This window comes from Echeneis naucrates, chromosome 20 (genome assembly GCF_900963305.1).
Source record: "Echeneis naucrates chromosome 20, fEcheNa1.1, whole genome shotgun sequence".
NCBI lineage: Eukaryota > Metazoa > Chordata > Actinopteri > Carangiformes > Echeneidae > Echeneis > Echeneis naucrates.
In genome coordinates this window covers 961,902-986,919 of record NC_042530.1, presented here as the reverse complement: position 1 = coordinate 986,919, position 25,018 = coordinate 961,902, and the positions used below count along the sequence as shown (strand labels likewise).

General features: G+C 43.8%; 4 protein-coding genes across 11 annotated transcripts; 1 reads left to right on the top strand and 3 right to left on the bottom strand.

Moving 5' to 3' along the window:
• Positions 1 to 286: 286 nt before the first annotated feature.
• acot9.1 (acyl-CoA thioesterase 9, tandem duplicate 1) lies at positions 287 to 5,844 on the bottom strand. Of its 2 annotated transcripts, XM_029528772.1 has the most exons (16): positions 5,692 to 5,844; positions 4,785 to 4,879; positions 4,626 to 4,652; positions 4,087 to 4,132; positions 3,595 to 3,765; positions 3,462 to 3,499; positions 3,296 to 3,379; positions 2,840 to 2,943; positions 2,576 to 2,649; positions 2,415 to 2,482; positions 2,226 to 2,337; positions 1,971 to 2,061; positions 1,618 to 1,703; positions 1,441 to 1,528; positions 1,128 to 1,278; positions 287 to 852 (listed from the first exon to the last, which is right to left on the bottom strand). In XM_029528772.1, the coding sequence occupies exons 1-16, from the start codon at positions 5,703 to 5,705 to the stop codon at positions 797 to 799; spliced, it is 1,305 nt and encodes a 434-aa protein (XP_029384632.1). In that variant the 5' UTR covers positions 5,706 to 5,844; the 3' UTR covers positions 287 to 796. The 2 variants fall into 2 exon arrangements, with proteins under 2 accessions (XP_029384632.1, XP_029384633.1); XM_029528773.1 differs by lacking the exons at positions 4,626 to 4,652; positions 4,785 to 4,879; positions 5,692 to 5,844 and adding an exon at positions 4,429 to 4,609.
• Positions 5,845 to 6,613: 769 nt separating this feature from the next.
• On the top strand, positions 6,614 to 8,697 carry LOC115060726 (diamine acetyltransferase 1-like). Of its 3 annotated transcripts, XM_029528778.1 has the most exons (7): positions 6,614 to 6,848; positions 7,256 to 7,307; positions 7,374 to 7,454; positions 7,651 to 7,658; positions 7,937 to 8,030; positions 8,115 to 8,155; positions 8,264 to 8,697. In XM_029528778.1, exons 1-7 carry the CDS (start codon positions 6,786 to 6,788, stop codon positions 8,438 to 8,440), a joined length of 516 nt encoding a protein of 171 aa, XP_029384638.1. In that variant the 5' UTR covers positions 6,614 to 6,785; the 3' UTR covers positions 8,441 to 8,697. The 3 variants fall into 3 exon arrangements, with proteins under 3 accessions (XP_029384638.1, XP_029384637.1, XP_029384636.1); XM_029528777.1 differs by lacking the exon at positions 7,651 to 7,658 and having other exon boundaries at positions 7,374 to 7,448; positions 7,929 to 8,030; XM_029528776.1 differs by lacking the exon at positions 7,651 to 7,658 and having other exon boundaries at positions 7,929 to 8,030.
• Positions 8,698 to 9,531: 834 nt separating this feature from the next.
• Positions 9,532 to 14,676, bottom strand: LOC115060724 (MICOS complex subunit MIC26). 3 transcript variants are annotated; one of them, XR_003842278.1, is made up of 10 exons: positions 14,596 to 14,676; positions 14,241 to 14,327; positions 13,666 to 13,788; positions 13,317 to 13,349; positions 12,561 to 12,615; positions 12,148 to 12,243; positions 11,697 to 11,788; positions 10,101 to 10,190; positions 9,928 to 10,030; positions 9,532 to 9,805 (listed from the first exon to the last, which is right to left on the bottom strand). XR_003842278.1 is itself a non-coding variant. In XM_029528775.1 (9 exons), exons 1-9 carry the CDS (start codon positions 14,671 to 14,673, stop codon positions 9,986 to 9,988), a joined length of 699 nt encoding a protein of 232 aa, XP_029384635.1. In that variant the 5' UTR covers positions 14,674 to 14,676; the 3' UTR covers positions 9,532 to 9,985. The 3 variants fall into 3 exon arrangements, 2 of the variants coding, with proteins under 2 accessions (XP_029384635.1, XP_029384634.1); XM_029528775.1 differs by having other exon boundaries at positions 9,532 to 10,030; XM_029528774.1 differs by lacking the exons at positions 9,532 to 9,805; positions 9,928 to 10,030; positions 10,101 to 10,190 and adding an exon at positions 10,555 to 10,964.
• A 218-nt stretch (positions 14,677 to 14,894) lies between these two features.
• Positions 14,895 to 24,116, bottom strand: klhl15 (kelch-like family member 15). 3 transcript variants are annotated; one of them, XM_029529621.1, is made up of 10 exons: positions 23,918 to 23,970; positions 22,956 to 23,043; positions 21,567 to 21,675; positions 20,806 to 20,944; positions 20,429 to 20,617; positions 20,109 to 20,333; positions 19,788 to 19,949; positions 19,503 to 19,712; positions 19,027 to 19,217; positions 14,895 to 18,946 (listed from the first exon to the last, which is right to left on the bottom strand). In XM_029529621.1, the coding sequence occupies exons 3-10, from the start codon at positions 21,584 to 21,586 to the stop codon at positions 18,184 to 18,186; spliced, it is 1,899 nt and encodes a 632-aa protein (XP_029385481.1). In that variant the 5' UTR covers positions 21,587 to 21,675; positions 22,956 to 23,043; positions 23,918 to 23,970; the 3' UTR covers positions 14,895 to 18,183. The 3 variants fall into 3 exon arrangements, with proteins under 3 accessions (XP_029385481.1, XP_029385482.1, XP_029385480.1); XM_029529622.1 differs by having other exon boundaries at positions 21,567 to 21,720; positions 23,918 to 23,942; XM_029529620.1 differs by lacking the exon at positions 21,567 to 21,675 and having other exon boundaries at positions 23,918 to 24,116.
• Positions 24,117 to 25,018: the final 902 nt, after the last annotated feature.

Genomic DNA, 25,018 nt, shown 5'->3' with positions numbered 1-25,018 from the left:
ACAACTCATATTTTTGAAGCATATTTGTTGACAGAAGATTAGATTTGTTTTTATAAATTTTTTCTATATTCTAAACTGACTTGGTAAATTATTCCTACATTTATTTACATACAATGGTTTTCTAATTTGCTTATACATTCAATACTTATGTTTATTAAATGGCTGAATATTTAAATATTAAAGATGAAAATTCTCACATTTATTTATTTGCAGTTAGATAAATAATACATAGGTTAGTCATTCAAAAATCCATTTTGCTAGAACATAATGAAAAGAAAGACAGATCTGTGACGCCAAGATAAATAACATTTTATTTACTGCATTTGAGTAACTTAAGGCCAGAAAAATGACATCAGTCCTTCCTTTTGCAAGCTGCCTGACATATTCAGTATGAAGCTTCCCAGTCGATACAAAAAGCAAAGTAAAAGTTGTTTGTGCGCACAAGTGACAGTGGAATATAAAGTTATATCTTGTTTTAATGTAATATCATGCACACTGTGAATCAGGAATATATGAGGTCACAGTGAGGACAGAAAACTGAACCCCTGTTAGGCTGTAAACACTGCCTACAAACCACGATGTGAAAGAACTGTTAAATAGTATAAAAATGGAGCTGTCTCTGTCCAAACAACAATAAACTTAAACCGCCAGAAAAAAAATGTAACAGGAATCGAACACCGCCCCCATGTGTGGAAAAAGTGTGCAAAGCGTGATAAGACGAATTAACTGCATACACTCACAAACACACACACACTTTGATATCATTGCTCAGATGCTGAAAGACTTGGTTGATCTCTCATTGCTGCACAGTTTGGTTAAAGTGTCTCTTTCCATCCAGATACAACATCGACTCTGTAAACACAACATTTATTTAGTTTCATTTTGATAAAAATGGTAACAGAGAAGTATTCATCCTTGTGTTTGTGTGATGATTACAAAGATTTAAAACTAGCTTCAATGCTTAATCAGCTCAAACTAGAAAACAACTAAAACTTTGAAATCAACTCAAAGAATAAAAGTTCACAGAGAGGGATCATATCAGTTAGACAAACTTTTAAATGTAACTCCACATATAAAACGCCAACATTAAAACACAATATCCTAAAAATGTGTGTGTGTGCATCTACCTCCATATGTCTGTGGGACGATGTTGGGGACTTCGTGGTCGGAGGAGAAGGTGAAGTGGAAGACGTTGGTGGTGTTGTGCTGACGGGTCAGTGGGTTGAACACCTCGCTGTGAACTCTGACCTGGATGTAATTCCCCTCTGTGTAACACACCTGAAACAGACACACATTAACTTATTAATCCATAACAGACTCAGAGTTTTGGGTTTTCCAGGTTAGCTCAATAATCAATTTAACTGATTATAATGTCGTGGCTGATGGGTGAGTGTAACTAATCCATTAAAAAATAATGTAAAAACACAACCACACTCTGACCTGTGACGACAGCAGCAGCAGGGAGCCGATATCCACCGGCCGCTGGAAGAGGATGTCATCCACGGCCACCAGATTGGGTCGGCGTCCCCTGCAGCAGACAGGTCGGGGTCAGTTTGTACCTTCACACCAAAGTAACGTGCTGCTTTGATGGAGATGATCATTGTGTTCATGTCTCACCCGAAGGAGCAGGCGTTGGCCCAGCCCAGCTCGTAGGCCTTCCTCATCAGGAAGCCTCCAAAGATCCTGTTGAAGATGTTCCTTTCCTGTTCAAACCAAATAGAATTATAGTATCAATCACAGATATTTAAACAGAAGTATTATTGTCATTATTAATTCAAAGTTTGTTGCCTATTGGATGTTAATAAATAGTGACAGACTGACCAGTTCAGTTAAAAATCACATAAAACAAAAACTATATGACTAAATTATTCACTGATCGATTATTTGATGAATCTATTCAGCCTCCACTGGAAACTGTGTATTTACGCAATCAGTTTGAAATCTAAAACACAATCATGACCCCTCTTCACCTGGGGGTGGCAGATCTCCAGTCCTTTCATTTTTGCGTCTTCCATCCATTCAGAGTTTGGAGGCAGGACTCTGCTGCGGAAACTGACCGTTCTGTAGGCGACAACGTCCAAGAGCACGAGGTCAAACATTACACACAGTTAAACCAAACTTTAGGACTCTTCCCCCAATTTAAAACATTTAGGCTGACTACATTTTTGTATTTTACTAAACTAAAGTTGATTTCACATATAACTTCATTAAAATGGGGGTCGTACTTTGGATCCAGGGTGTTGAGGAACAGACTGTGGACGATCTCTCTCTCCTCATTGGTTGGAGCGACCTTCAGCAGGGACGCTGTGCTCAGCTCCACACGGCGAGATTTGTTGGCTGGAAGACACAACCAGGTGACAGGGAAGGGAAGTACTACCATCAAAAGGGGGAGATTGCATCATGTCATCACTCACCTTCTCCTTCCTGGAAGATCTTCTCCTCTTCTGGTCCGTCTGGCTTCAGAGGATTTACAAATGCTGCCCTGAAGTAAAGCAGGACGGGAACAAACAGGATGAATGACCTGTCAACCGTTACAGTGTCAGTCCAGTTCAGAGTTTCCTCTGGAGCTTCTTACCTCTTGTTCTCCGGATCACGGGCCACCATGACAAACGTAGCATCCAGAACTGAAGAATAAGCTCCATTTTGGAACTGGTGGAGTAGACGGATAACAATGAATTTCAGGATGTAGATTAACAGCTATCTCCATTTGTGTTTATCACCTGTCTCCTCTCTCTGTCCGTCTCAAACCTGAGCGGACTGGAGGATGTAGCTGATTTGTAACATAAATGGACTAAAAGTTTGATATTTAGCTCAAAGTGTTGATTGTGAGTGAATCTACCTGAGACATGTGCATCTTGGCTTCAATAGATGTCTTCCCCACCCACGTCACATGACCAGTGAACTTGATGTCACAGTTGGGGTAGATGTTGTGTTGCCTCATGTCTGAACAACAAAAACAAGAGACAGATAAAAAGCAGCTGTTTAACAAATGGCAAATGTCTGTTAATTGATGAATTGACCAGAACTAAAAAATAAAAGAGATAACTTCATCAATGGAAGTTAAATGTGCAGATATTTTGATTGCTTGTATGATCATTTGTCTTTTTCTTTCATCAAAACTGACAGAAATTTACCAATTTGGTATTTTCATGTCTAATAATAAAAGTTTTCTTGTCTTTCATCCGTTTTCCAGGATTTATTGATCACAAGTGAAGTCCTGGTGATGAGCCACCGTTTTCAGGACCAAACAAACCCAGTGTGGTTGGCTCCTGAACCAAACAGGAGAGACTCCTACCAATTTTGTCCACCAGTGCGGTGACGATGGAAAGAGGAGACCTCTTCAGCTCCGGGTTGTAGGTGTGAGAGTAAGATATGAGGACTGAGGACAGAAAGGGGAAACGTGAACATGCTGGTATTCAGTGACCGGCTCTAAGTGCAGCTCCTAAAGTGATTTATGTCACCTGCTAAACTGTCCAAGTCCTCCAGGATTCGCCCAAACCTGCGAAGAGAAGGGAGGCGGGTTAGAGTCCACCAGAGTCCTCTGCTGTGGGTCCAGACTCTGATACCTCAGACTGCTGCTGTGTGTGTTTGTACCTGACCGTGTTATGGAAGGTCAGGTATTTCTCCCGGAGCTGAGGCTCGGAGCCCAGAGGCAGGTGAACCTCCAGGTAGCTATCCTTCATCGTCTTCACAGGGAGCTCTTGTTGAGACTTCGCCAACATGGACGACAGCGACACTCGCTCTGCCATGGCCTGCTTGTGGTCGCTGTGGATGCCATTACAGAAGATATCACAACATAAAATAGTACAAAAGTGTATTTTATCTTTTAAATAAGAGACTAAACTCCTGAAACAAAGTTACTGTGAAAAATACCCTCACAAATAACAGATTCATGAATAATAAATCGTGGAGTCAGATTCATAATATGGTTCCTGATTTAAAGGATGATTTCTGTGATGTATCATTTTATATAAAACTTTGATAACACAACGTCAAAAAGGGACAACATGAGAACACAAAATCAGTATGTTTGATAACTGATAAAAATAAAAACACTACAGTTTAGAAATACATGATTTCTTTTACCTCCAGTTGGTTGAAGCTCCCACGATTTCTCTCAGCCTGTTCCGCACTGAAAAACACACAAGACTCAGTCAGAACGTGTGCGAATCTGTGTTTTTTCTACCTGTAAGGCGATGCAGCAAAAGCACCACAACTTCCAGAGGGCAGAAGGTGCAATAGAAACACAGATACACACACAGCTGCAGCTTTCAGACACACAACACAGCATTCATGACAAATAACAATATTGTTTCGATAACAACTTGAACTAAAAACGGAGCTCATGTACATATAGCAGAAGAGAAACAGCCATCATCTGGAAAAAACATTGAAGCTCAGCGATGAAGAAGGAGGTTTAACATTCACCATCTACGAATGCTGCAGAGCAGGAACAGAACTCCAACCGAGGTGAACCAACGAGCAGCAGCACAGATGCACGCTAAAAGATGCTCGACATGAAACTAGCTTTAGCTAGAAGAGAATGGGTGACGTGCAGAAGAAGAATTAGTGAAAATTAGGAAAGAATCAGGAGGTAGGATTTTTCTGGGATTACCAACACACACCATTTGACACGTGCAAAAGTGGATTTCCTGTGAAGAAACAAACATGACTCATTAATTTGCAGGGTTCACAAAGACGTTTAGTAAATCACAACCTTACGTAGGTTCGGCTTCATGTTCTGTTTATTGGCAGGATTCTTCAAATGTCAGGGGACAGCTTACCATCAACCATGTCTGGGGCCCGGCCGTCCTTAGGGAGCCCACCTGTGCAGAGCGACCTGGTCGTCAGAGATGCAGCCGACCGGAGAAGCAGAAACCTGCAGACAACAGAAATTCTGAATCAAAAAGCAGATCAAGAAATTCAAAACCTCCACAGAGCTCCTCCTCTTCATCTGTTGTTTCTCGCTCTCTGTAGATGAAAGGCCAAGCAGCTGCTGGTTGTCGTGTTGTTATTAGATACTTGGCTTCTCCAGAGCAGCTTTGTTTGGTGAAGTATCTGCTCAGACTCCTTCCAAGATTAACACCGAGGGAAAGACAGACACAGTTTCACATATCAGGCTGAAATCACAGCTGGATCCAGACATTCACTCAACATCACAAATGTTTGTTCCACCCAAGAGAGTCACCTACAAGTTCAACTTTCAGAGAAAGTTTCTTTTTGCTCCAGCTACAAATCACATACTCAAAGAATGGGGAATAATTTAGGGAGAGGGAGAGCAACGTTAAAGAAAAACGACACAATTTTATTTCCTCCATCGTTAATATTGTTACTGTTGTCATTATTACATTACGTTTTTCATTATTGGTCCTATAATAAATACAGCTTTTCTTATTGACAGAGACTGAAAGAGTCAGGATGTGATCAGTGAAATGAAGTGAGTGGGTTGTTGGTGGAGTTTCAACATGGCCCCTCCCTCTGTCTAAACAAACCCCACCCTGCTCAGACAGACTTTTCCAGGTGGAGCTGACTTTATTCATTCATGAAGAATAAAAGTCAGTAAGATCCAGTAAACATAAAAAAGGCTGTTTCCCTTTGAAGGCCGGATTCTGCTGCTACCATCAGTTAGCTGCACCGTGAGCATGCTACCAGTTAGTGCTGTTTTCTGAGCCGGTGTTCAGCGGCACTGACCTCGGGGAAAGCATCGTGGAGTCCGGGGAGGAGGACAGAGACAGTCCGGGGTCCAAAGTGAACAGCTGAGCGGCTCAAAAAGTCTGAAAAACGGCCAGCTTCCCTCCACACAGCGGCGCCGTCAGCGGTCAGACACACAGCACCATGCTTCCGGGTTGGCTTTAGCCACGCCCCGTTCCCCAGTGACGTAACATTTGAAACGTAGAAAGAGTTGGGTTGTACATCCTCCGAGACCCATTTTGACTTTTTGTGCATAAATACAGTGTGGGAGTGTTAAAAACACATTTCAAAGAAAAGAAAACTTTTTAAAAACTTGTTATAACACATACACTGCAGCGGACAAAGGGTCAACAATGATGACACAAATAAAACAGTCAAACATGCAGAGGAAATCTAGCCAAAAGCAATGTCCACTACAGAGGACAAACAGAGGAAATAATATAATGCAAGATAGATAAATAGATTTTATTGATCCCAAACTGAGAAATTCCTGTTACATTAGCACGTAATCATCTTACGAGTAAAGTATGGAAACAGGTATCTACAGTAAGAAAGGGGGAAATAACACCCAACATATTTCTGGAAAGTCGTAATGTGTGTACATGAACTGAGAATGATTGCTGACAAACATGGCGATCATCTCACACAATTCCTCCTCAATCAGACGGCTACAACAAGAATGCCCTTCGTGGTTCGGTTCGGCCTGTGACCTGGTTCTGATGGATTCATGTGAAATCTGAACTGTTTCTTTAAAACAACACAAAAACAGAACTCAACTGACCCTGAGGCGGCCCCGCCCCGTCAACGTTCCTCTGCACCCGATTGGTCGAAGCCAAGCCCCACCCCTCCGCCCCGACCAACCGCCGCCCAGCGCCAGCCGGGTATAAAAGGCGGGATGTAAACAAAGAGCGGAGCAGTGGAGCGGCAGCGGCCCAGCCGAGGGTGACGTTCACTGGATGAGCCTGTCCCGACCAGCGCGTCCCGACCGAGGCTGACTGAGGGGGAAGCACCGTGAAGCGAATGAAGAAGCAACTGATCTTTCACTTCACATACCGAGGACTTCTAACGAAAGGAAAAAAGAGTAAAAGGAGAAAATGGAGTATAAATTACGAAAAGCTGAACCGAAGGACGTCTCTGATATATTACGACTGGTGAAGGTGAGTCCGTGTTAAAGACACAAAATAGAATAATAATATAAATAAAAAGGGTTAGATTCAGTTTAAAGGCCGTTTCATTCCACCAAAATTCAACATGGCGGTCGGAGTTTAGTTAGTCGCTATCTGACGTCGAAGTGGCCGGATGACGTCATCCGAGGCCTCGGCGGATTAACGGGAATCTGGCGGAGCTGCTGCAGGAAAAGTCCGGAGGAGGTCCGGAGGAAGTCCGGCCGAGCTGCCAGCTCCAAATACGGTCAAACCGAAGAGTTCCGTCATTACTCAGTCTGAAAGAAGAAATCCTCACAGGACACTTCAGTCCAAGAAATGCTTTATCAACCGGTCTGTCCAGTTGGATGTAATTAAAAAACGACAGGAAACAAACGAGTGCTGTCTTGTGTTTTTTGCAGGAACTTGCTAAGTACGAAGAGATGGAGCACCAGGTGACACTGACTGAAAAAGGTGAGTCTCATCCGTCTGTGCAGGCTCAGTGGTGGCCAGCTCTCTGACCGATTCCTCTCTCTGTAGAACTCCTTGAGGATGGATTTGGTGACACCCCGTTTTACCATTGCATCATCGCTGAAATCCAAGGAGAGACCAGCAGTGATGGTGAGAAATGATCCTCCTCCTCTCAGAAAAAAAAAACCAACCACACCAGACAGATCAGACAAGTTCAGGCATGCTTTAACTGTTGTTCAGTAGAGTCACTCCTCTGGTCGAATCAGGAGTGTTCGTGTGGCGCCCAGTTTGTACTTCCTGTTCTGTTACGTGATTAAAGGTTCCAACCGCTGCTGCAGCCGCTAAGAGGGAACCGTGAACACATGACTGACACTTAATCTCACCATGGTCAGGCACAAACTGTGCTGACGCCTGCGGGTTTTGTTTTCACATTAAATGAACATTTGAACGATGTGGAGCAGTGACCTGCAGTACAGCCCAGAAATGACCAGACGGAAAAGCTAAATGTGCACGAGCAGAAAGCGCAGTCAGTGTTTCAGTGTTTGATTAGTGAGCAGCTGAAAGCTGATCCAGATCCTCCGATAATACGTTATTCATGAACCGTCATCTTCCCCTCTCCCTCAGATCCGAAGGTGGTGGGCTTTGCCATGTACTACTTCACCTATGACCCCTGGGTGGGCAAACAGCTCTACCTGGAAGAGTTCTATGTGATGGACGAGTACAGAGGTAAACACAAACAGCTCTGCTCGTCATCTGGAACTTATCTGCACCTCAACAGCTTCTCCATTAAAGAGCTTGTTTGTTTTCCAGGGCTGGGCATCGGTTCGGAGATCCTGCGTCACCTCAGTGACGTGAGTGACATTTTATTTCAAGATGGCCTTTAGAATCAGACTCTGGGTGGAACTGAACGTTCCCCAGAATATGTTGTGCTATAATGTGAAATCTGGCTTCTGTTCCAGCTGGCAATGAAGACGCGCTGCACTGGCATGATGTTTGTGGTGGCGGAGAACAATGAGCCATCAGTCCAGTTCTACAAGCGGCGCGGCGCAGAGGACCTTTCCCAGGAGGAGGGCTGGAGGCTGTTCAGGTTTGACAAGGACAGCCTCGTCAAGATGGCCACCCCGGCAGAGGAATGACACAGGTCCGACACGGCAGAGGAGGGAGGGGGGGGGGGGCGTGAGGATCTGACTCAGCCTCTCTCTCCGGTCAGTCGAGGTTCATAGAAGTTCAGTTTTTAAAAAGAGGAAATCCTTTTCTCAGTAGTCTCATAGTTTAAACGCTTAGTAAACTTTTAGAATGTCTAATGTTCCTCTAAATCACTTCTGTTCATTCTGACTTCTCATTGGTGCATTAAATGTCACTCATATTTACAATAAATTAATAACTGATCCAATGTGACTGGGTCCTTCTTTGTCCAGGAGGTTGAATGAGTCCATCAGTCCAAAGTCCATGAAATCTGGAAGTGTTGACAGAACAGCTGGAGTTTCACACGTGAACTGAAAACATAAATTAAGAGCCTGTGGATTAATAACATTTCAGAGTCTGGTGTTTATTTCTGTAAAGTCAGTCAAAAGGTTGTGCACTTGTTGAATTTCCCTGACAAGACAAAAGTCTTGTCTTGTCCTGACTGCTGATGAGCACTTCAGTTTCTGCTTTTACTGTCATGTGTTGATAAATACATTTTGGACAGAGTTTGTTTTTACAGACCAGATGGATCTTTGTGAGAAATAATCTGAGCTGCAGCAGAAAATCTTTCATTGTCAGCTGAAAAAGCTGCTTTTCTGTCTCCTGGCAGTTAAATCAGTTTCCTCTGTTGCTGACTGAGGTGCATCAGTTTGTGTCCCTCGGGGGTGATGATGAAACACTGAAGTGTTTGCTTCCTGTTATCAGGAGCTAAGATTATTCCAGGACTGAATGAGCTGACCTGAACCAACTTCAACTTCCACACAGGAACTGTTTTATCAGCTGTATAGCTTCAGCCTTTGGTCCTTGTCTATGTTGAATTATTAAACAGCATCTGGATAAATGCTGAGCAGCTAACATTTGAGAATACCTGCAGTTCAGAGATCAGATAAGCACATTTACAAACATTCATTTTAGGCTGCCTCCAAAGGTTTTCGACAGGAAGTGTCACTTCTGTTTTTGTCTTTTTGAAGTAGAATGTTCAGTCAGGCCTTTCTGTGCGTTCAGGTCAAAAGTCTGTCAAATAAGACAGAATCACCACAAGTAAAATAAAACAACCTTATTTATTTATATTTATTTTTTTCACTTAATTTATTCATTTACATTAGCTCTAATTCTCTTGTTGGTGTTTTCCAGTTAAGAACCAGAACGTTCTAACAACTGATACAATAAACACTACAAGTGTGAGTTTGTTTCTGTTTGCAGACGTTAGTTTGTGGTGGATGAAACAGAATCAGGGAAAGATTGAGGAGGAAGAAGTGCTGAAGATGTTTCCAAGAAGCAGATTCATGAGGTTATCTGGATAAGAGGAATGTGGGCTGATGGGAAAAGACAAGAAGTAGAATCACCTTTGAAACATTCAGCACACTCAGTTTGATTCTGTGAAACAATCGGCAGCTTCTCGATGTGTCAACATGCGAGTCTGTTGTGTGTAACGTACACAAAGTAAAGTTGTGAATGTGAAGCTCTCAGGATGGACGAGTCTGTGTTGAGTTGTTTCAACTGGTCGAGTCGTCGCTCTGTGTTCGCTCTTTCTTCTCCGACTGCAGAATAAATAAAAAACATTAACATGAAATCAAAAGAAAATTGGACTGCTGCTGCAGGACGACTCACCTTCTTTTTCCCAAACGGCAGATCTTTCCACAGAGTCTCCAGAGACACTCGTCCCTGCTGAGCCCAGGAGGACGCCGAGTCTCGACTCACCTGGAGGAGACGCACAAAGACACACAACGCAGAGTCAGAAATGTGCTGATGTTATATTTCTCTGCTCGGAACATTGATGAGAAAGGAAGCCTGCTAAGGCTCAGACAGGAGCAGACGAGCTTCAGTTCTTCTCACTGATGATGTTGGAAAACCACATTAAACTAAATATTAACCACAGCAGGAGGAGGTGACTCTTTGACCCTGCACTCATAATAAAGTTACACAATAAGAGACAGATTTATTTCAAATCAATGTTAAAAGTTCATATCGATCGGAGCTTTACGAAAAGAACTTCACAGAAAACGTTTATTTTGCCTTTTTCACAGATATACATTTTGCTGATTTCTCCGAGTCATGAGATTCTGTTTTTATCTTTTGTTCCTTCATTTACATCCTGAGCGTCTCATCTTTTTCTCCCTGCGTGAGTCCAGACGCGTCTGTGTGGAAACAGTTCGTAAAATGATCCCGACATCAGTGAAGATTAGAAGCTAAATTCACAGCCAGGACTTCCGGCAGGAAAGGACCAGCCTTTCCTCAGAGGAAACCGGCTGATCAAACGCCGATACAACACCAACGACTGCATGAGACATGAGACACAGACTGGTGCTGTTTGTTGGAGGTGGAGACCGACCGTTTATAAGGCCTGGGTGTGATTTTCCTCAGAGGTTTCCTGTCAAAAGAGCGAAATAAAAACGCTCGTGTGGTGACGTCGGGTTCAGTGGTGAAGTGGTTAAGTGGTGAAGCTGCTCCTGCTTTCACAGCTGCTTCCTGAATCTGTTTCAGCAGAGAAACATGAAGGTTCACCGTCACGGTCAAATGAATGTTTCCAGTGAAATCAGCACCAACTGTGAGTGCTGAGGTTGAAGCTCAGGTTGCTGCTTTACTGAGCCAGACTAAAGCTACACTCAATGATCCACAAATTTTATCCTTCAATAGCAGAAACAGGTGAACATCAAAGTCATGAAGGAGGAAACTGTATCCAGAGATAAAACTGTCTTTGTTCCAGACTGTAAATGTGTTTATAATCTGCAGGTTTCAGCCTCAGATGTTGATGCTAACTGATTTGCTGTGTCCTGTCTTCGGCAGGAAGTTCATACCAAAGTAAAACATAAATAAGACGGCAACCAGATAAAAGCAGCAGCAGCTGTAGATTTCACGTTTATACTTCATGATCGAGTTTGTGAAAAGCGCAACAAAGATTTGAATTAAGAGAAACTTCACAGTTTGACCTGAACTGAGACAACGTTAAATTCGCTGCTGACGTCTGACCTGATTCAGTTTATTCAGACTCATCTTTGTGGAGGAGGACACGACGTGTTCGTCGATGTGATTCATCCATGTGTTTGTGTTGATTTTTGGAAAGTTACGTTCTTCCTTCAGGTCTATAACTGCGTCAAAACGTATTCCTCAACATCAGATTAGGATTTATTTCAGACATGACGCCCCAACAGAGCTTTGTGTACTTCTGTTGTCATGTGCTGTATAAATACTACTAATGACACACACCTTTAATAAGGACGCAGCCTGCTGGGGGTAAAACATGGAGGCGCTCAGAGCCATGAGTCCGAGTGGAAACACCAGCCGCTTCACTCTGGAGCCTGAGGGGGAGGAAATGTTATTTAACAGGGAGATGGTTGTAAAGTTTTGATTATGTTTCCAGAACTGTTCTCTGATCAACAAGAAATGTGGCATCTCTGTGGCATACTGAGAGATAAAATGGAAATATTAAATTAAATCTCTTCTGCTACAGAGAAAACACACTGAAGTCACAAAAACAAACACATTCTTACAGAAAACTGGCTGAAAGTGAACAAACCAAGATTTTTACTTTATTTCCTGAGTCTGGTTGCGGCTCTGTGTGGTCACATGACCACCTGTTATCAACCTGTCTGTCACCTCTGACCTGATTCCTCTTATGTGTCACGGAGAGGGGAGCAGCAGAATGTGCACACGTTACCTTTGGCCAAATAAAGTCCCAGGAAGCCAGAGAAACCCACGACAGCCACACTGGGGTAAAGATCAGGAGGGGGGTCGCTGAGGAACTGGTACACGTCTGAAACACCCAATAAAACAGTCAGGGAGCGGGGACAGAGACAAGCAGCAGAGGACTCAGGAAAGGACATTACAAAGACATCATCCTGCTCATGTCGTCATGGATGTGAGAACAGCTTCCTATCTCTGCTCCAAGAAACACAAGTGAATGATGTAAGCTGCAACTGTATCTCTGACGGACACAATAAGCCTCCAGAAACAGCTGACCTGCTCCGGACTGTATGCTCACTGGGTGGTACGATCTGCCAATCACACAGTATACAGCCCTGCTTTTTGGTCTATTGTCCTGTAAATGGAGGGACGCGTGAGTTTTCTCACCTGTGACTGTTGCTATTGACGTGTTGATTGTCGGCTCCATAGTCTTGAACACTTGCTGGGGTCAAAGGTTATCAGCAGGTACCGACATAGACAGAAGCAGACAAAAAACAGGAAGTAAAATAATAGTAACTGTACTGTTAGTTTATACTCCTGTAAACCTCCCTAATCATCTTAAATAAATATACTGATCTATTTATACTTCCCGCTTATTCTTTACCTTTGGCCCGTTTACCCTTATTTGTATTCATGTTGTGGTTTACATATTTACATTTTATTGTATTTTTAGAATTCCATCTATATTAATACTGTTAAATTTGTGCATATTTTCAGGCAACCTTTGGGCAAAACATGATGTGGAATCTCATCACGACTAAGATTTTCATTTTGTCATTTTTAAACACATTAAATGAATAAAAAATGAAACAAATGAATAAGGTCGTAAAAATTCATCACAGCTGAAAGACAATATTGTAATCTTTCTGGAACATTTTGACTAATTTAAACTGTTGTTGATGTGAAACTACAGTCACCTTCATGACTTTCTACAAATGAAGTGACGTGTCACTGAAGAGCAGATAAAGCTGCAGAGGAAAAAGTAAAGGAAGCACCTAAACTTTCCTAACAGCTTCACCTCGGGGGGTTGGGTGTATTTTTGTGCCGGTCACTTAGCAGCAGCTGTCGGCTGAAGAGCTTATCAAACAACCAGCCATGCCAGAGTAAATCATTCTTTCCATAACAGTGCGGACAATCACTGACCTCAGCTTTCTGAAGCACAGCCTGGCCAGTTAGCTAAAAAAAACAAACAAACAACAGAGTCAAGCTGAAGTTCATTTGATTACACAACATTTGACTTCAACAGTCATCAGAAAATAAAAGTTTCAGCTGTGCTTTTAAGCACAGTTGCTGGGGGGGAAAAAAAAAAAAAAAAATCAGTCCACTTGTCTATTTTTTCTCAACAAAATTTCCAGTTTAGTTTCTCATGTGTGTCAATTTTCTGCTTTTCTGAGATGTTTAAGACAATAAGAGGACTTTTCAGCACAGAACAATCAGAGCTCTTTGTTTCCCTCTTTGAAGGGAGACAGCAGAGCATCAGCCGCTGAGACACCTGACACTGGGTCGTGTACGGCTCTGCCCATTTCCTCAGTGATGCCACGCTCTGCTCCAGCGGGCGGGTCTCTGGCTCCTCGCACCGTGGCGCCGCCTCAGGGGTCGTGTATAAAGACGGCAGCTGAAACAAACAACAAGGTGGACATATGTGTGAATGTTTGGTTGCGTTGTTTCTTTAAAAAATCTCTATGAAGGAATAAATAAATGGCAGAATGCAAATGTACCTTTAAAGCTGGATGTGATGTCTTTTTAATTGTCGTTACATATCATTTTTAAAGGTGCTAAACAACAGATTAATAAAATGTGATGATAAAATAATAAGCATTCGAATGTGATATTACAGTATTTTACAGAAGATTATAATTTGTGAAGCAGAATCAAATAACTTGTCGATGTGATGCAACTTTATTCTTTACATGAGGGAGGCCTGTAGGATTTATGAGTTTAATATTCTTTGAGTCCATATTTAAAGAAGATCTGAAGGAATCTGACTCCTTCAGTGTGTTGTTGTGTCTGTGTGTGTGACCAAAGATGTGTAAACACGGTTATCTGCCGCGTGGTTCCTGAACGCACCTCGTGGAGACTGAGGACCGGATGTGAGCTCTTCTTCTTCCCCTCAAAGGCCGCAGGCAGCACCGGAGCGGCAGCGAACAGCGACACCTGGTGGCGAATAACGGTCACAAGGAGATACAAGAACCACATGAGCTAAAAGATGTAATGGATTAAGATTTAACTAAAGTGTAATTCACAGCTGAAGAGAGGAAATAAAACACATTTAACGTCCCGTTAGCTTAAAAGAAGGTGATGCCGGTTTGGCGACAGCAGCTAGCAACATGCGAACTGAAGCTTTGTAGGAATTACTGCAAAAGAGTTGGACGTGAATTTAACCTGAGACGATAAAAGGAGGAAAATACAGCCCAGTCGTTACCAGTTTCACAGGAGACATTTCGGTCCGGACACTTTGGTCTTCAGTCCGTCTCCCTCCGAACTCGCCCTTCTGTCGCATCCTCTAACGTCATCAGTGTGAGCCGAGCTCTGTTCGGTTCAAGGAAGCTGGGAAATATCATCATCATCATCATCAGTCAAATCCCCTCCAAAAAACGGGCCAAAATGGTTAAAGAGCGATGAAAAATATAATAATGAGTCAGGATTCATCTTTGATCTGATATTTTAGTTAGTTTATTCTGGAAGGTTTCATAAAACTGCTGTAAGCGATAAAAGATCAATTCATGAGGTGTTATGAACACCTGTTAATAATTTAACCTGTTAAAAGTTTGTTCATATTACTCATCAATTCAGCCATGAGTTACAGCGTTACATAAAAGTGTCTAAACAATTGCTTTAAATATAAAATGTGACTGTAAAATAAAATGTAAAATATGTATTTATTCACAAATATCTTTTGGAAACTGATGAAACTCATCTGGGGAAGGAGTACAATAGTTAAGACAATAGTTAAGACAAATGAAGTCAGAAAGAATCAGAAACAGACAGACGGAAAACCAGCTGAAAGTTGACCAATATGAACATTTATTTCTGGAAAGAAGTTACAAATCGTTTCCAAAGAGTTTCTACTCAGATTATAAGATATGTTAATCTGATTTTACTTTCTTTTTCAGATACAGTCGTTGTAGCAAGTATGTTTTTTTTCTTTTTTAAATCCTCTATTCTGTTTTCCTACTGATAGACCGAAGACTGGTGGACTAAAGGATGCTGCGCTATGACTGAATGTGCCTCAACTCAGGACAGTCGTACTTCATCAGGTACACGTTTCTTCTTTAAACAGCGACATGAAGAAGAGGAGGAGGAAGAGGAAGAGGAGCGAGAGGCCTGCAGAGTGACAGATGTTGAAGTGATGTTCATGGTATTAGCTGCAGTCGTGTTATAAGTCGGACGTGGATTTAAAGGGAGGAAAAAAAACTCAAAGTGTGAATGTGAGTGTTCAGCGCATCACTCTCCTGCTGCAGAGGAGTGAAAAAGAAAAGTGACCAGAAAAAAAGTCTTCAAATCTTAGAAACACAGGAGGAAACCAAAATGTACTAATTTTCCTTTTAGTCTGTGTGTCAGGCTTTGTCATGGCTGATGCATGAATTAAAGTACTTCAAATGAAAGAAGTCTGCCACCAATGATTTGTTTAAGAAATGAAACGGTGAATGATGATTTGCATCCAGTGGAAAGAAAGGTTTCCAGAAGGGGGAATAACTGGACTGTCTTCCATGACACCAATATTCTCCTTATATAGCATATTACACATATTGCCTCCAATCTGGTCACTTGTCACATGCAGAGCTGCTGAGGTGGAGAGGGACAGACATCCGAAGGTGAAACCAGGAGAGAAGACGAGGTACAGATTGAAAACAACACGAGTCACATTGAAATTCTTCTCATAATAAATAATCCTACTACTGTTACTGCATAGCTTGGTGAAAAGCAACACCTCAGAATAAATAAGTTAAATTAACAGCTGACAGACAGAACTGCATCAGCATCAGAGTGTGCTCTAGCCCTTTTCACAGTTGGCTCATGGACAAAAAAAAGGAAATGTAAACAGGAAGGAAACGGTGTGAAAGATGGAGCTGCTGGGCTGCAGGTTCGACTGACGGAATCTCAGCGTCTGAAACGAACACAGATGAAGGGCTGGTGGACAAACACCACAGCAGTCATTTGTTCTGGACCCGTACGAGCCATGTGAGCAGGTCTGCGAGGTGTGTGCAGTTCTCCACGGGGAAAAGGAAGATTTCCTGATTTTTTTTATTGCACAGAAACTTCTACACTTCAGTAAAATCCTCAGTCCTGTGGAGGCTTGTGTTCAGTATCATCCTCTGCTGCAGCTGACACATCACCTTCTTCCTGCCTCACAAAAGAACCACTTTGGTTTTTGAAGACAATATTTTGTCTCATGTTTAATCATTTCCTCTTTTTGTCTGACACAAAACAGCTCTGATCTTTGTTCAAATGTGTACTTAAACTGTTCTGGCTCCTCCAATACCACCTGACTGATAATACTGAGACAGAGCTGAAACCACCAGATGATTAATTAATGAGTTCTTTCAAGTAAAACTAAATAAATATCACATATTCTCCAGTTTGACACTCTGAAATTTGAGGAAATTTGAGGAAATCTTTGTCTTTGTCACATTTGACTATAAATGAGCATTTGTGGGTTTCAGTCTGATGATAAAAAAATCATTTAGATTGAAAACTGATCTCCAGATAAATGAACAAATTATATCTTAAATTGCAGGACTCACATTTGCGAAATCATTCAGATTATTATCAATTTTAGGAGTTTCAGTTGGTTCAGTGAGGAGCTGTTTGGTCTGTGACTGTGTAGAAGAAAATGAATCAGTTTACAAACATGAACACATTTCCTTAATGCAACTGCACATTTTAAGGGAGGGCAACGCTTCCTGTCCACTCGACCCGTCAGCCAGGAGGTTTGTTTCAGACGCTGCTTCACGTCTGCAGAATTACAGGCGTGTCGAAATACTCCAGCTGCTGGTCGACGAAACCAGAAGAAATAAAGTGCAGGGAATGTCGACGAGAATAAGTGAAGCGCTGCCGGCTCCTCAGCACGCAACATCATCACCGCCGCCAAATGTGTCAGGAAGTTGTGAGGTTTTTCTTTTCTCAGCTCTCTTAAAAGTGTGAGACAGAGGAAGGGGTGTGTGTGTGAGGGGGGGGGGGCACAGACAGACACGGCGACTTTATATGGACATGAGCACGGTAGAGTGGATTATCTGGGAGTAAAGAGCAGAAGTAGGAGGAAAAAGCCGGAACGCACTGGAAGCGAAAACCTGAATTTATCAATTTGTAACGCAATAGATCACAGCTGGGAGGAGCCTGAAGCTTCGTCATGTTCAATCTATAGTCAGGCTACAAGATCAACTACACTGCACTATCGTGTTACATCTGGTTTTTACCTCATCGTATGCTGGTACTTGCTGCCATAAATATTATTATAGGGTATTTACTGATTGGTTGAAATAGTCTTGGCTTTCACTAACCTATTTCTCAACAAGAGTTAGTGGATTAAAGATACACAGGACGATGAAAATGCAGGTCTGTAAAGTAAAAGCTGGCTCCCTTTGAGAGTGAATGAATCTGACGCTTCCAGTGCATTTCTGCAGTAAAAGTCTAAATACAGTAGGTGAGTAGTAGAACAGGAAACTGACCACAGTCCAAACGTAAACCGGCAGAATGAAACCTTTTTTCTCCCCAAAATTATTTTTCCTTGTTTTTCTGAGAAAGCTAATTCTGAAAACGTTCACGCTGACGTTGTTGACGTGTGGCGTCTCGCTGCGCCGCCCTTCCACTGCCATCAGTGAGAAGAGCGGCTCTACAGCCCCAGCCATCTTTTCCTTACCTCAGGTAAGTGCTGGTCTCTAGTTTAAAAGCCTGCATTAGAATCTCCCACCTGTAAACACCTGACCCCCCCACCCCCCCGGCAGGAGACTTCAGTCTGTGAACAGTGCATTCCCGTTTCTATAAAAGGAGGCTCGTCATGGAGCAGACCTCAGCTGCAGCGTCTCACGTGCTCTAGCACATACTCTGGAAAATGCAGGCTGCACACCTGCAGACCGTCCAGTTTGCAAGGCATCCTGGGATACTCGTCCTCCTTCCACTTGTTTTCGTCGGGGTCAAAGGTGAGGATGGAGTCACTGTAGTGGCCGTTGTAACAGAGGCCCCCCAGGACCATTATCTGCCTGTCCAACACTGCCACCCCGTGGCCGCTGCGCCCGATGGGCATGGAGGCAAGGATGGTCCACTCGTCAGTCTCTGGGTCATACACCTCCGTGGACGGGCAGCCCTGCGATTCGAAGGAAGCCCGCAGGATCACGCACACGCCCCCGAAAACGTACAGCTTCCCGTTGTGAGAGATCATCTTATGGAAGCAACGGGCGTAGTTCATTTTGGATTTGTTCTCCCAGCAGCTGGCGTGAGTGCCTGGCAGCAGGGGGCCTCGGCCAGCGCGTGTCCTGTGTGCGTCCGAGCCACCCGAGCTTCCCCCTCCTCCTCCCCCGCCGCCCGCTTCCCGCCCGGGATCAAACACACACACCTGTTTAGAGGTGGAGGAGGACGTGATACCTCCGGTGATGTACAGTTTACCGTTCAGAACTGTTCCCTCGTGACCGTACTTGTTCACGGGGTACGGGTCCACAAACTCCCAGCGGTCCTCTGTGATGTCATAGCGCTCTGTGGAGTAGAAGGTCTCGTCTCGCGTCCTTCCCGCCACGGCGTAAATAAACTTGCCGATGACACCCACAGCAAACTCTGACCTGCAAACAACAAACACTATGAGTGCATGTCTGAAAATGAATACCTTATTTAAAGGGTGGGGGCTTTGTGCTGCTCTCACCTTGGCACCGACATGTCCGCCATTCGGAGCCAGGAGTTTTGGCGAGGGTCGTAGCGGTAGACTTTGGAGGAGGCGTGAAACTCCCCGTCAGGCCCTAGCTCTTCTCCACCCAGCAGGAAGGCAAAGTTGTTGACAATAGCCAGGCAGTCCGGTCGTAGCGGCACCTGGGGCCCCTCCAGCTCCCACCACACCTGAAGGACGACAACACCGGACACAAACACTGACTTGACATCAGCCCAGAACCTGAGGGATCAGGGCTGAGCTGCAGAGAGAGTCTGATTGATCAACAGTGAAACTGGATCCAAGTTCAGTCCACTGCCTTAATCAAAATAATAACAATGATAATGGATCATTGCAGCCATATTGTCTTATCTGTGCATGCTCTTCAAAGAGGGAGGTCAGAGGTCATAGTCAGCGACAGAGCAGCTGTAAGCTCTGAGCTCTGTTCCCTCCCAGGCAGGAAAAGAGGCGGACACCTTCGGGCGCTGCAGCAGCAGGATCTTGCTGTTGACCATACTGTGACCGATCATTCCCCGGAAGACGGCGGTCTGCGGCCGGACGGAGCGGATACGGTTGGAACGCGTCTCCACCAGAGGTTGCTGGTTGACATCGTGGAAGTAGCTGAGGGCCTGGTCCACTTCCTGCCTCAGCTGCCTGGAGTAACGGTAAAACTCTGACGTCTTCACCTGAGGACAGAGGACAGCTCACAGCAGGAACTCAGACGTACAATGAAGCCCTCGAAGCCCCGGACCAGAGCTCACCTTCTCAAAGATGTTAGCAGGCGTCATGAGGCAGAAGCGGATGGACTGGACGATGGTGTCCGTGTGCCGCCAGCGCCGCCTGTCGTGTCGCAGCCACGCTTGAACAGCTTCATATAGCTCGATTTCTGGGAAACGACTCAAAGCATCACTGTTCAGGTACGCCTACATCACAGACAAAGAGAGTTGGAGAGGTCAAACGTCTGTACGCAAAATGTATGAAGACATTTATTTTCTGCTTATGTCACTTTGCCAACCAATAAAAACACGTCTGTATTTGTAGATTGGGAACAGAAACTTTCTTTCTGTGGACATGAGACACACCTGCAATCTCTCCAGGCTGAGGTAGGACAGGAAGTCAGGTCGGCTCATGAGGGGCACAAAGTTGTCAAGTAGGAAGTTGTCGAGCTGCTCCTGGACGCCCTCCACGCCCACGCTGAAGTCCTCCAGGAGGCGCATGACCTCGGCACAGTTCTCCAGGCAGATCTTGGCCAGCAAGAAGGAGCAACAGAACTCCACCGCCTCGGTAAGCTGGACGTACATGGCCGCCTGCCGGGAAACAGAGGTAGTGAGCATCAGAGGACGTCATGACAAGGCACGGGACACGAGGACAAAATTAAGCAACCGCCACTCTGGGCCGCTACCTGCAGGATCTCTTGGACGGTGGGCATGCTGAGCTCCAGCGAGCCGTAGTACATGAAGCGGAGGATGTGGCCGAACCCAGCAGCCGTCAGCCCCTTCATGTGGATCTTATCTTGATCTCTCTCCCTCATGTCTGCCGTGAACATGACCCGGAAGTAGTCGCTCTGTGTGGCCAGAAGCGCCTTGTGGGCCTGCAGAAAGACGGGACACACTTTAGGACAGAACATCGATGCTGCTCCCCGAAGCCTCAAATTTTCAAGTTGTCTTTTTGCCCGAAAACCTCAGTTTGTTTGTTGCAAGATCTTTAGTTCAGACAGACTGATATCCACTTCTAGACCACGTGGACCTCTAAAGTAATATGGATGCTTTATCTGTGTACCTGGAAGTGGTGCTCCTCTATCAACAGCGTGACATCCAGCAGCAGGCGCTCTTCATACAGCGCCCGGAAGCCCGACGACACACTCCCATCGTGTACCTGGGACAGGTACACCTCCACATCCGCCCCCGACATAACACACCTGAAGGCATGAAGGGGGGGGGCAGGTGAAGCTTTTAAACTGATCTTTAAGGTCAAAATGCTGAACTTGGCTACAGCTGGCTAGTGCAGACAAACTAGAATTAGTAGTTTCTCAAAATTTTGAGTTTCTCTCATGAAAAGATTATGTCTGTGTGAGAGCAGCTGGAAACATTAAGTCAGGGACTGGAAGGGCATTCAGTAGGACATGCAGCATTAAAAGCTCAGCATTTCAGCTGCTGCATCCTAACAAGCCGTAACTCTTTCAGCACAAAACGTGCTGCATGTGACTCTTTGCTGACACACTGGGGGATACCCCACTCCACCGCAACACAGTCGGGTTAGTGGAAAATAAAGAAAAGAAACATGCATCCAAAGTGTCATTCATCCATTCTGTTCAGCATGAAAATACACAACTAGATACTCACACAAATCACAGAGAGAAAAAACAGGGGACAACATCAACAAACACTCAAAATGTATTCTTGGTTTTATCCAAATGAAAGACAAGAAATACAAACACACACCATCTGTACACCTTCACAATCTCAGTCATTCATCAAATATGCAAAAGTAAACACACACACACACACACAAACGCACACACGCACAAACAGCACACTCACCTCTGATTGGCCACGGGCATGTCAGAGGGGGTTGTCCGAGCCAATCAGAGGACAGTGCCCCTTGTGTCCAGTAGATGCTAACAAAGTCCCTTTTCTGAGCGTCAATCACCTGGACGACAAAGGCAATACAACCGCCACATTAAAGCATGAACGTCTGCAATAAAAAAAATGTAAAAGCCAAACGAGGACGTCTGTTAAATATCTTTGATCTTGGCCAAAAGTATGTGGACATCAGTGTATACATAAAGGACAGTAAATCTTTTCATGCCCACATAATTTTGTCCATATTGTGCATGTAAACATAAAAGAACAAGCAACTTTTCACTTCCCAAACATCTGTTCAAAAGAAAATCAATATTTAGATATGACATTCATGTTGAGAAGGTTTTCCAATACATTACAACCTGATCATTTCTATCTGTAGCTCCAACATCCAAAGGAGGGATGCAGCTTTTATTATTTTTATTATTCATAAATATGTAATTTAATAGCTCATAACTGATGTTCATTAAAACTTTCCAGAGCCTGAAGTCTCAACCTGAAATTCTCTTTGGCAAAAAGGACCAAAACAGTCAACTGATTTTAAAAACTATTATCGATGACTCTTGTTTTAATTGAGAAATCAATTTATTGTTGCAGCTTTAATCATGTGGAGGTCAAAGAGACGAGCAGTCACACAATCTGAAAGTTTATATACTTGGTTACAAAAACAGAGCAAACAGTAAAATCCTTCTCCAAAATGTCTCAGTTTTACCTCTAAAAGAAAAGTTTTACAGCAACAACCTGATCTCTCCTCTGATTGTCTGACTGCTCGCGTTTTTATCATTATTTCTTTTTATTGCTGAGATAAACAATCAGGTTGAGCATTACAATAACTGATAGGGTTCCGGTTCAAGTTGTAATGAAGTGGAACAATCCTTTAATTCAAACACAAACTGCTTCTGGCTGAATATGGACATAAATGAAATGGGACATGAATGTAGGATAAATAATGTTTGATATCAGAGCAGAAAGAGAAGTCAGTCAAATTCAAGCCCAAATGGAAATAAAAGGTATTATAGTGTAACAAGACACACACAAAAAACTTTACAACTCCAATATATTATTAAAAGTCGCTTTTCATTTATATTATAGGACTTTTCTAAACTTCTTCACAGTCATAACTGCTCTCACTGGGGTGTAATGTGTGTGCTGTATTCAGACTGTTTTGATGCTCAGCATTGTAAGCTGATAGGTTTTTCAGCAGTGTGAACCTTGAATCTCCAAAAAGCCACAAGATTTAAATCAGGTTAACTGAGAGAAAGAGTTGCTGGACGAGGATTCAGAGGGACGATGAAGGTGTGCTGAAGTTCAGGTCGACCATGCAATGCTTCAGGGGGAAATTCCTACCTTTTGGAGCCTGGGCGAACAATCACAGGCTTTGACGGCTGAGCGCTAAGGGGCCGCTCGCATTTCCTGTGTTTATGTTTCCCTGGTTCTGACAGAGGAGACAAGAAAAAGGGCCATGAGACGAGCAGAGAGCAACAGAGCACCAACCAGGCACTTTCCCAACCATCCAAGACTCTGATCATTATTTCTCTGTCGGGCCACAAATCTCTAACACAAAATATAACCATTTCAAAGTTATTCAGCTCTTCATCTTCATCTTAAACTCCTGTATGTCACAGTGATTTCTAACTACTTCAAGGACAAAACCTCAGATCATCAATATACTAACTCACTAACTGCTTCATCTCAGCCGCACACAAAGATCAAGTTAAATTGTGAATATAATGAAACACAGAAAATCAAGTGTCAGTCTGTTAGAGAACACTGTATTTGATTATTACTGAAAATACTTGTTCCTAAACAAAGAAATGTCAGTGACTGCAGCCTTTAATTCACTGTCACTTTCTGTGAAGTTGTCACTGATCCGAACCTGAGCCAGAAAACCCAACAGGTGAGTCCAGCAGCTCACCTGTTAGCCTGCAGCTAACTTCATCCACCGTTCTGTGAGGTGAGTGATTCCAATCTCATTAGTTTGTGTGTTTGTGTTTTGTTTCACCACATCAGTGTGACGGCTCAGGACCGAGGAGCCGGAGCTCTGACGGGTTAATGGGAGGAGCTGCCCCCCATCCACGGCAGGTGGAGGTGAGCTCCCCCGGACCCCCACCCCTCTTCCCCATGCTATCATTACCGCCCCAAAAACAAAGGCTGAAGCTGCCGGGGCTGTCAGCAGCCGTGCCACCCCGGGAGGATAAAAGCAGCGGACCGGAGCTGAAGCTAACTACCCCCGGCCGGTCCAGCTGTCACCATCCCCGGTGACGGAGGGGGGGAGGCGTTAGCTTAGCTGCCGAATCCAGCCGTCTCACCTCGGCGGTGCGAATCCCCACAACCCCTCTTCGACCAGGCAGCTCTGGCTCCGTCGGACATGAAGCGGCGGGTTCGATTCCGGGTTCAAGAGAGCGGGCGGCAGCGGTTCACTGCCATGTTATTGTTGAGGGACTGACCCCCCCGCTCCCCACCCCTCCAGGACAGCGGACTCTGAATCAAACGGGTAACAAACCACAGCAGCTCTCTGGCTCCGCGGAAGCCATTTTGTGCTCCTGCGTCACTTCCCTTCTGGGCGGAACTGAAGGGCGGAGAACGCTGCAGCGAAGATCGTCTATGGAGGGGAAGACTCGCTGCTCCAGGGGTCACATTAAGGAAGAGGACTCACTCCGCTCTGAATTACATTTCCAGAAGATGTCTCACTCCTCCCTGAGTATCAGACGGAATCCTCCAAGATTCAAAGTGTTTATTGTCAAATGGACAATAAGAAAAACGTTTCCCTATACAATTCTTTAATTGCTTTCCAAAAATAGAGAAAATAGATAAATAGAATAAAACAATTACAATCTAAAAAACAGCAATAGGAATATAGTGCAATAGAATATAAAATCCAATAGAAATAGATAGGTAAAGCTGCCATATACATGCCATACAAGTTTAAATATCATATTTATATCATCTTTTCTCCTCTCAATGTCTGCTGTGTGTGAGAAGGCTATAAAAAATCATATCGTGCTATGAAATGTAAACATACACAGATCGAGCGTAGAGAAGTGAAACACAACTCAAAACTACTACAAAAAGCCATCAAGCAATTTGGACTACAAACCACACAACAGGACTACAAACAGTCCGCAGATGGCGTCACTGACAAACGACGGACCTGACATGCGAATAAAAATATTTTTTCTTTACTCTTTGTGAAGTTTAAAACAAGTTTGGATCTTTGTCCATTTTAATCAGACTCGGTTGTTAGGATGGAATAAAAACATCTGTGTTTGTGTCTGTTAAATAAAATGTGTTTTACGGTAGCGATAAATTGCATCAGCCGTTGTGAAAGGACCGCGTAAATTCGATTTGGGTAGATCGCGTGTTGGAAAAACAAAATATATAAACGCCCAGCCTGTTTCACTAAAATTCTA

What these genes read in the sequence shown, in the direction of transcription:
- LOC115060724 (XM_029528774.1), bottom strand. Translation starts at nt 14,673, where the DNA reads ATGCGACAGAAGGGCGAGTTCGGAGGGAGACGGACTGAAGACCAAAGT. An exon ending in GTCAATAGCAACAGTCACAG is followed by an intron (nt 12,244 to 12,560) that starts GTGAGAAAACTC and finishes TGGGTGTTTCAG; the next exon opens with ACGTGTACCAGTTCCTCAGC. An exon ending in GGGACTTTATTTGGCCAAAG is followed by an intron (nt 11,789 to 12,147) that starts GTAACGTGTGCA and finishes CCTCCCCCTCAG; the next exon opens with GCTCCAGAGTGAAGCGGCTG.
- acot9.1 (XM_029528772.1), bottom strand. An exon ending in GATCTTCCAGGAAGGAGAAG is followed by an intron (nt 2,338 to 2,414) that starts GTGAGTGATGAC and finishes TGTGTCTTCCAG; the next exon opens with CCAACAAATCTCGCCGTGTG. An exon ending in TGCTGCTGCTGTCGTCACAG is followed by an intron (nt 1,279 to 1,440) that starts GTCAGAGTGTGG and finishes TGTCTGTTTCAG; the next exon opens with GTGTGTTACACAGAGGGGAA.
- LOC115060726 (XM_029528776.1), top strand. Translation starts at nt 6,786, where the DNA reads ATGGAGTATAAATTACGAAAAGCTGAACCGAAGGACGTCTCTGATATA. An exon ending in AGGAGAGACCAGCAGTGATG is followed by an intron (nt 7,455 to 7,928) that starts GTGAGAAATGAT and finishes CCTCTCCCTCAG; the next exon opens with ATCCGAAGGTGGTGGGCTTT. An exon ending in TGTGATGGACGAGTACAGAG is followed by an intron (nt 8,031 to 8,114) that starts GTAAACACAAAC and finishes TTTGTTTTCCAG; the next exon opens with GGCTGGGCATCGGTTCGGAG.
- klhl15 (XM_029529620.1), bottom strand. Translation starts at nt 23,978, where the DNA reads ATGTCCGACGGAGCCAGAGCTGCCTGGTCGAAGAGGGGTTGTGGGGAT. An exon ending in CTGCTAACATCTTTGAGAAG is followed by an intron (nt 19,713 to 19,787) that starts GTGAGCTCTGGT and finishes CTCTGTCCTCAG; the next exon opens with GTGAAGACGTCAGAGTTTTA. An exon ending in GCGGACATGTCGGTGCCAAG is followed by an intron (nt 18,947 to 19,026) that starts GTGAGAGCAGCA and finishes TGTTGTTTGCAG; the next exon opens with GTCAGAGTTTGCTGTGGGTG.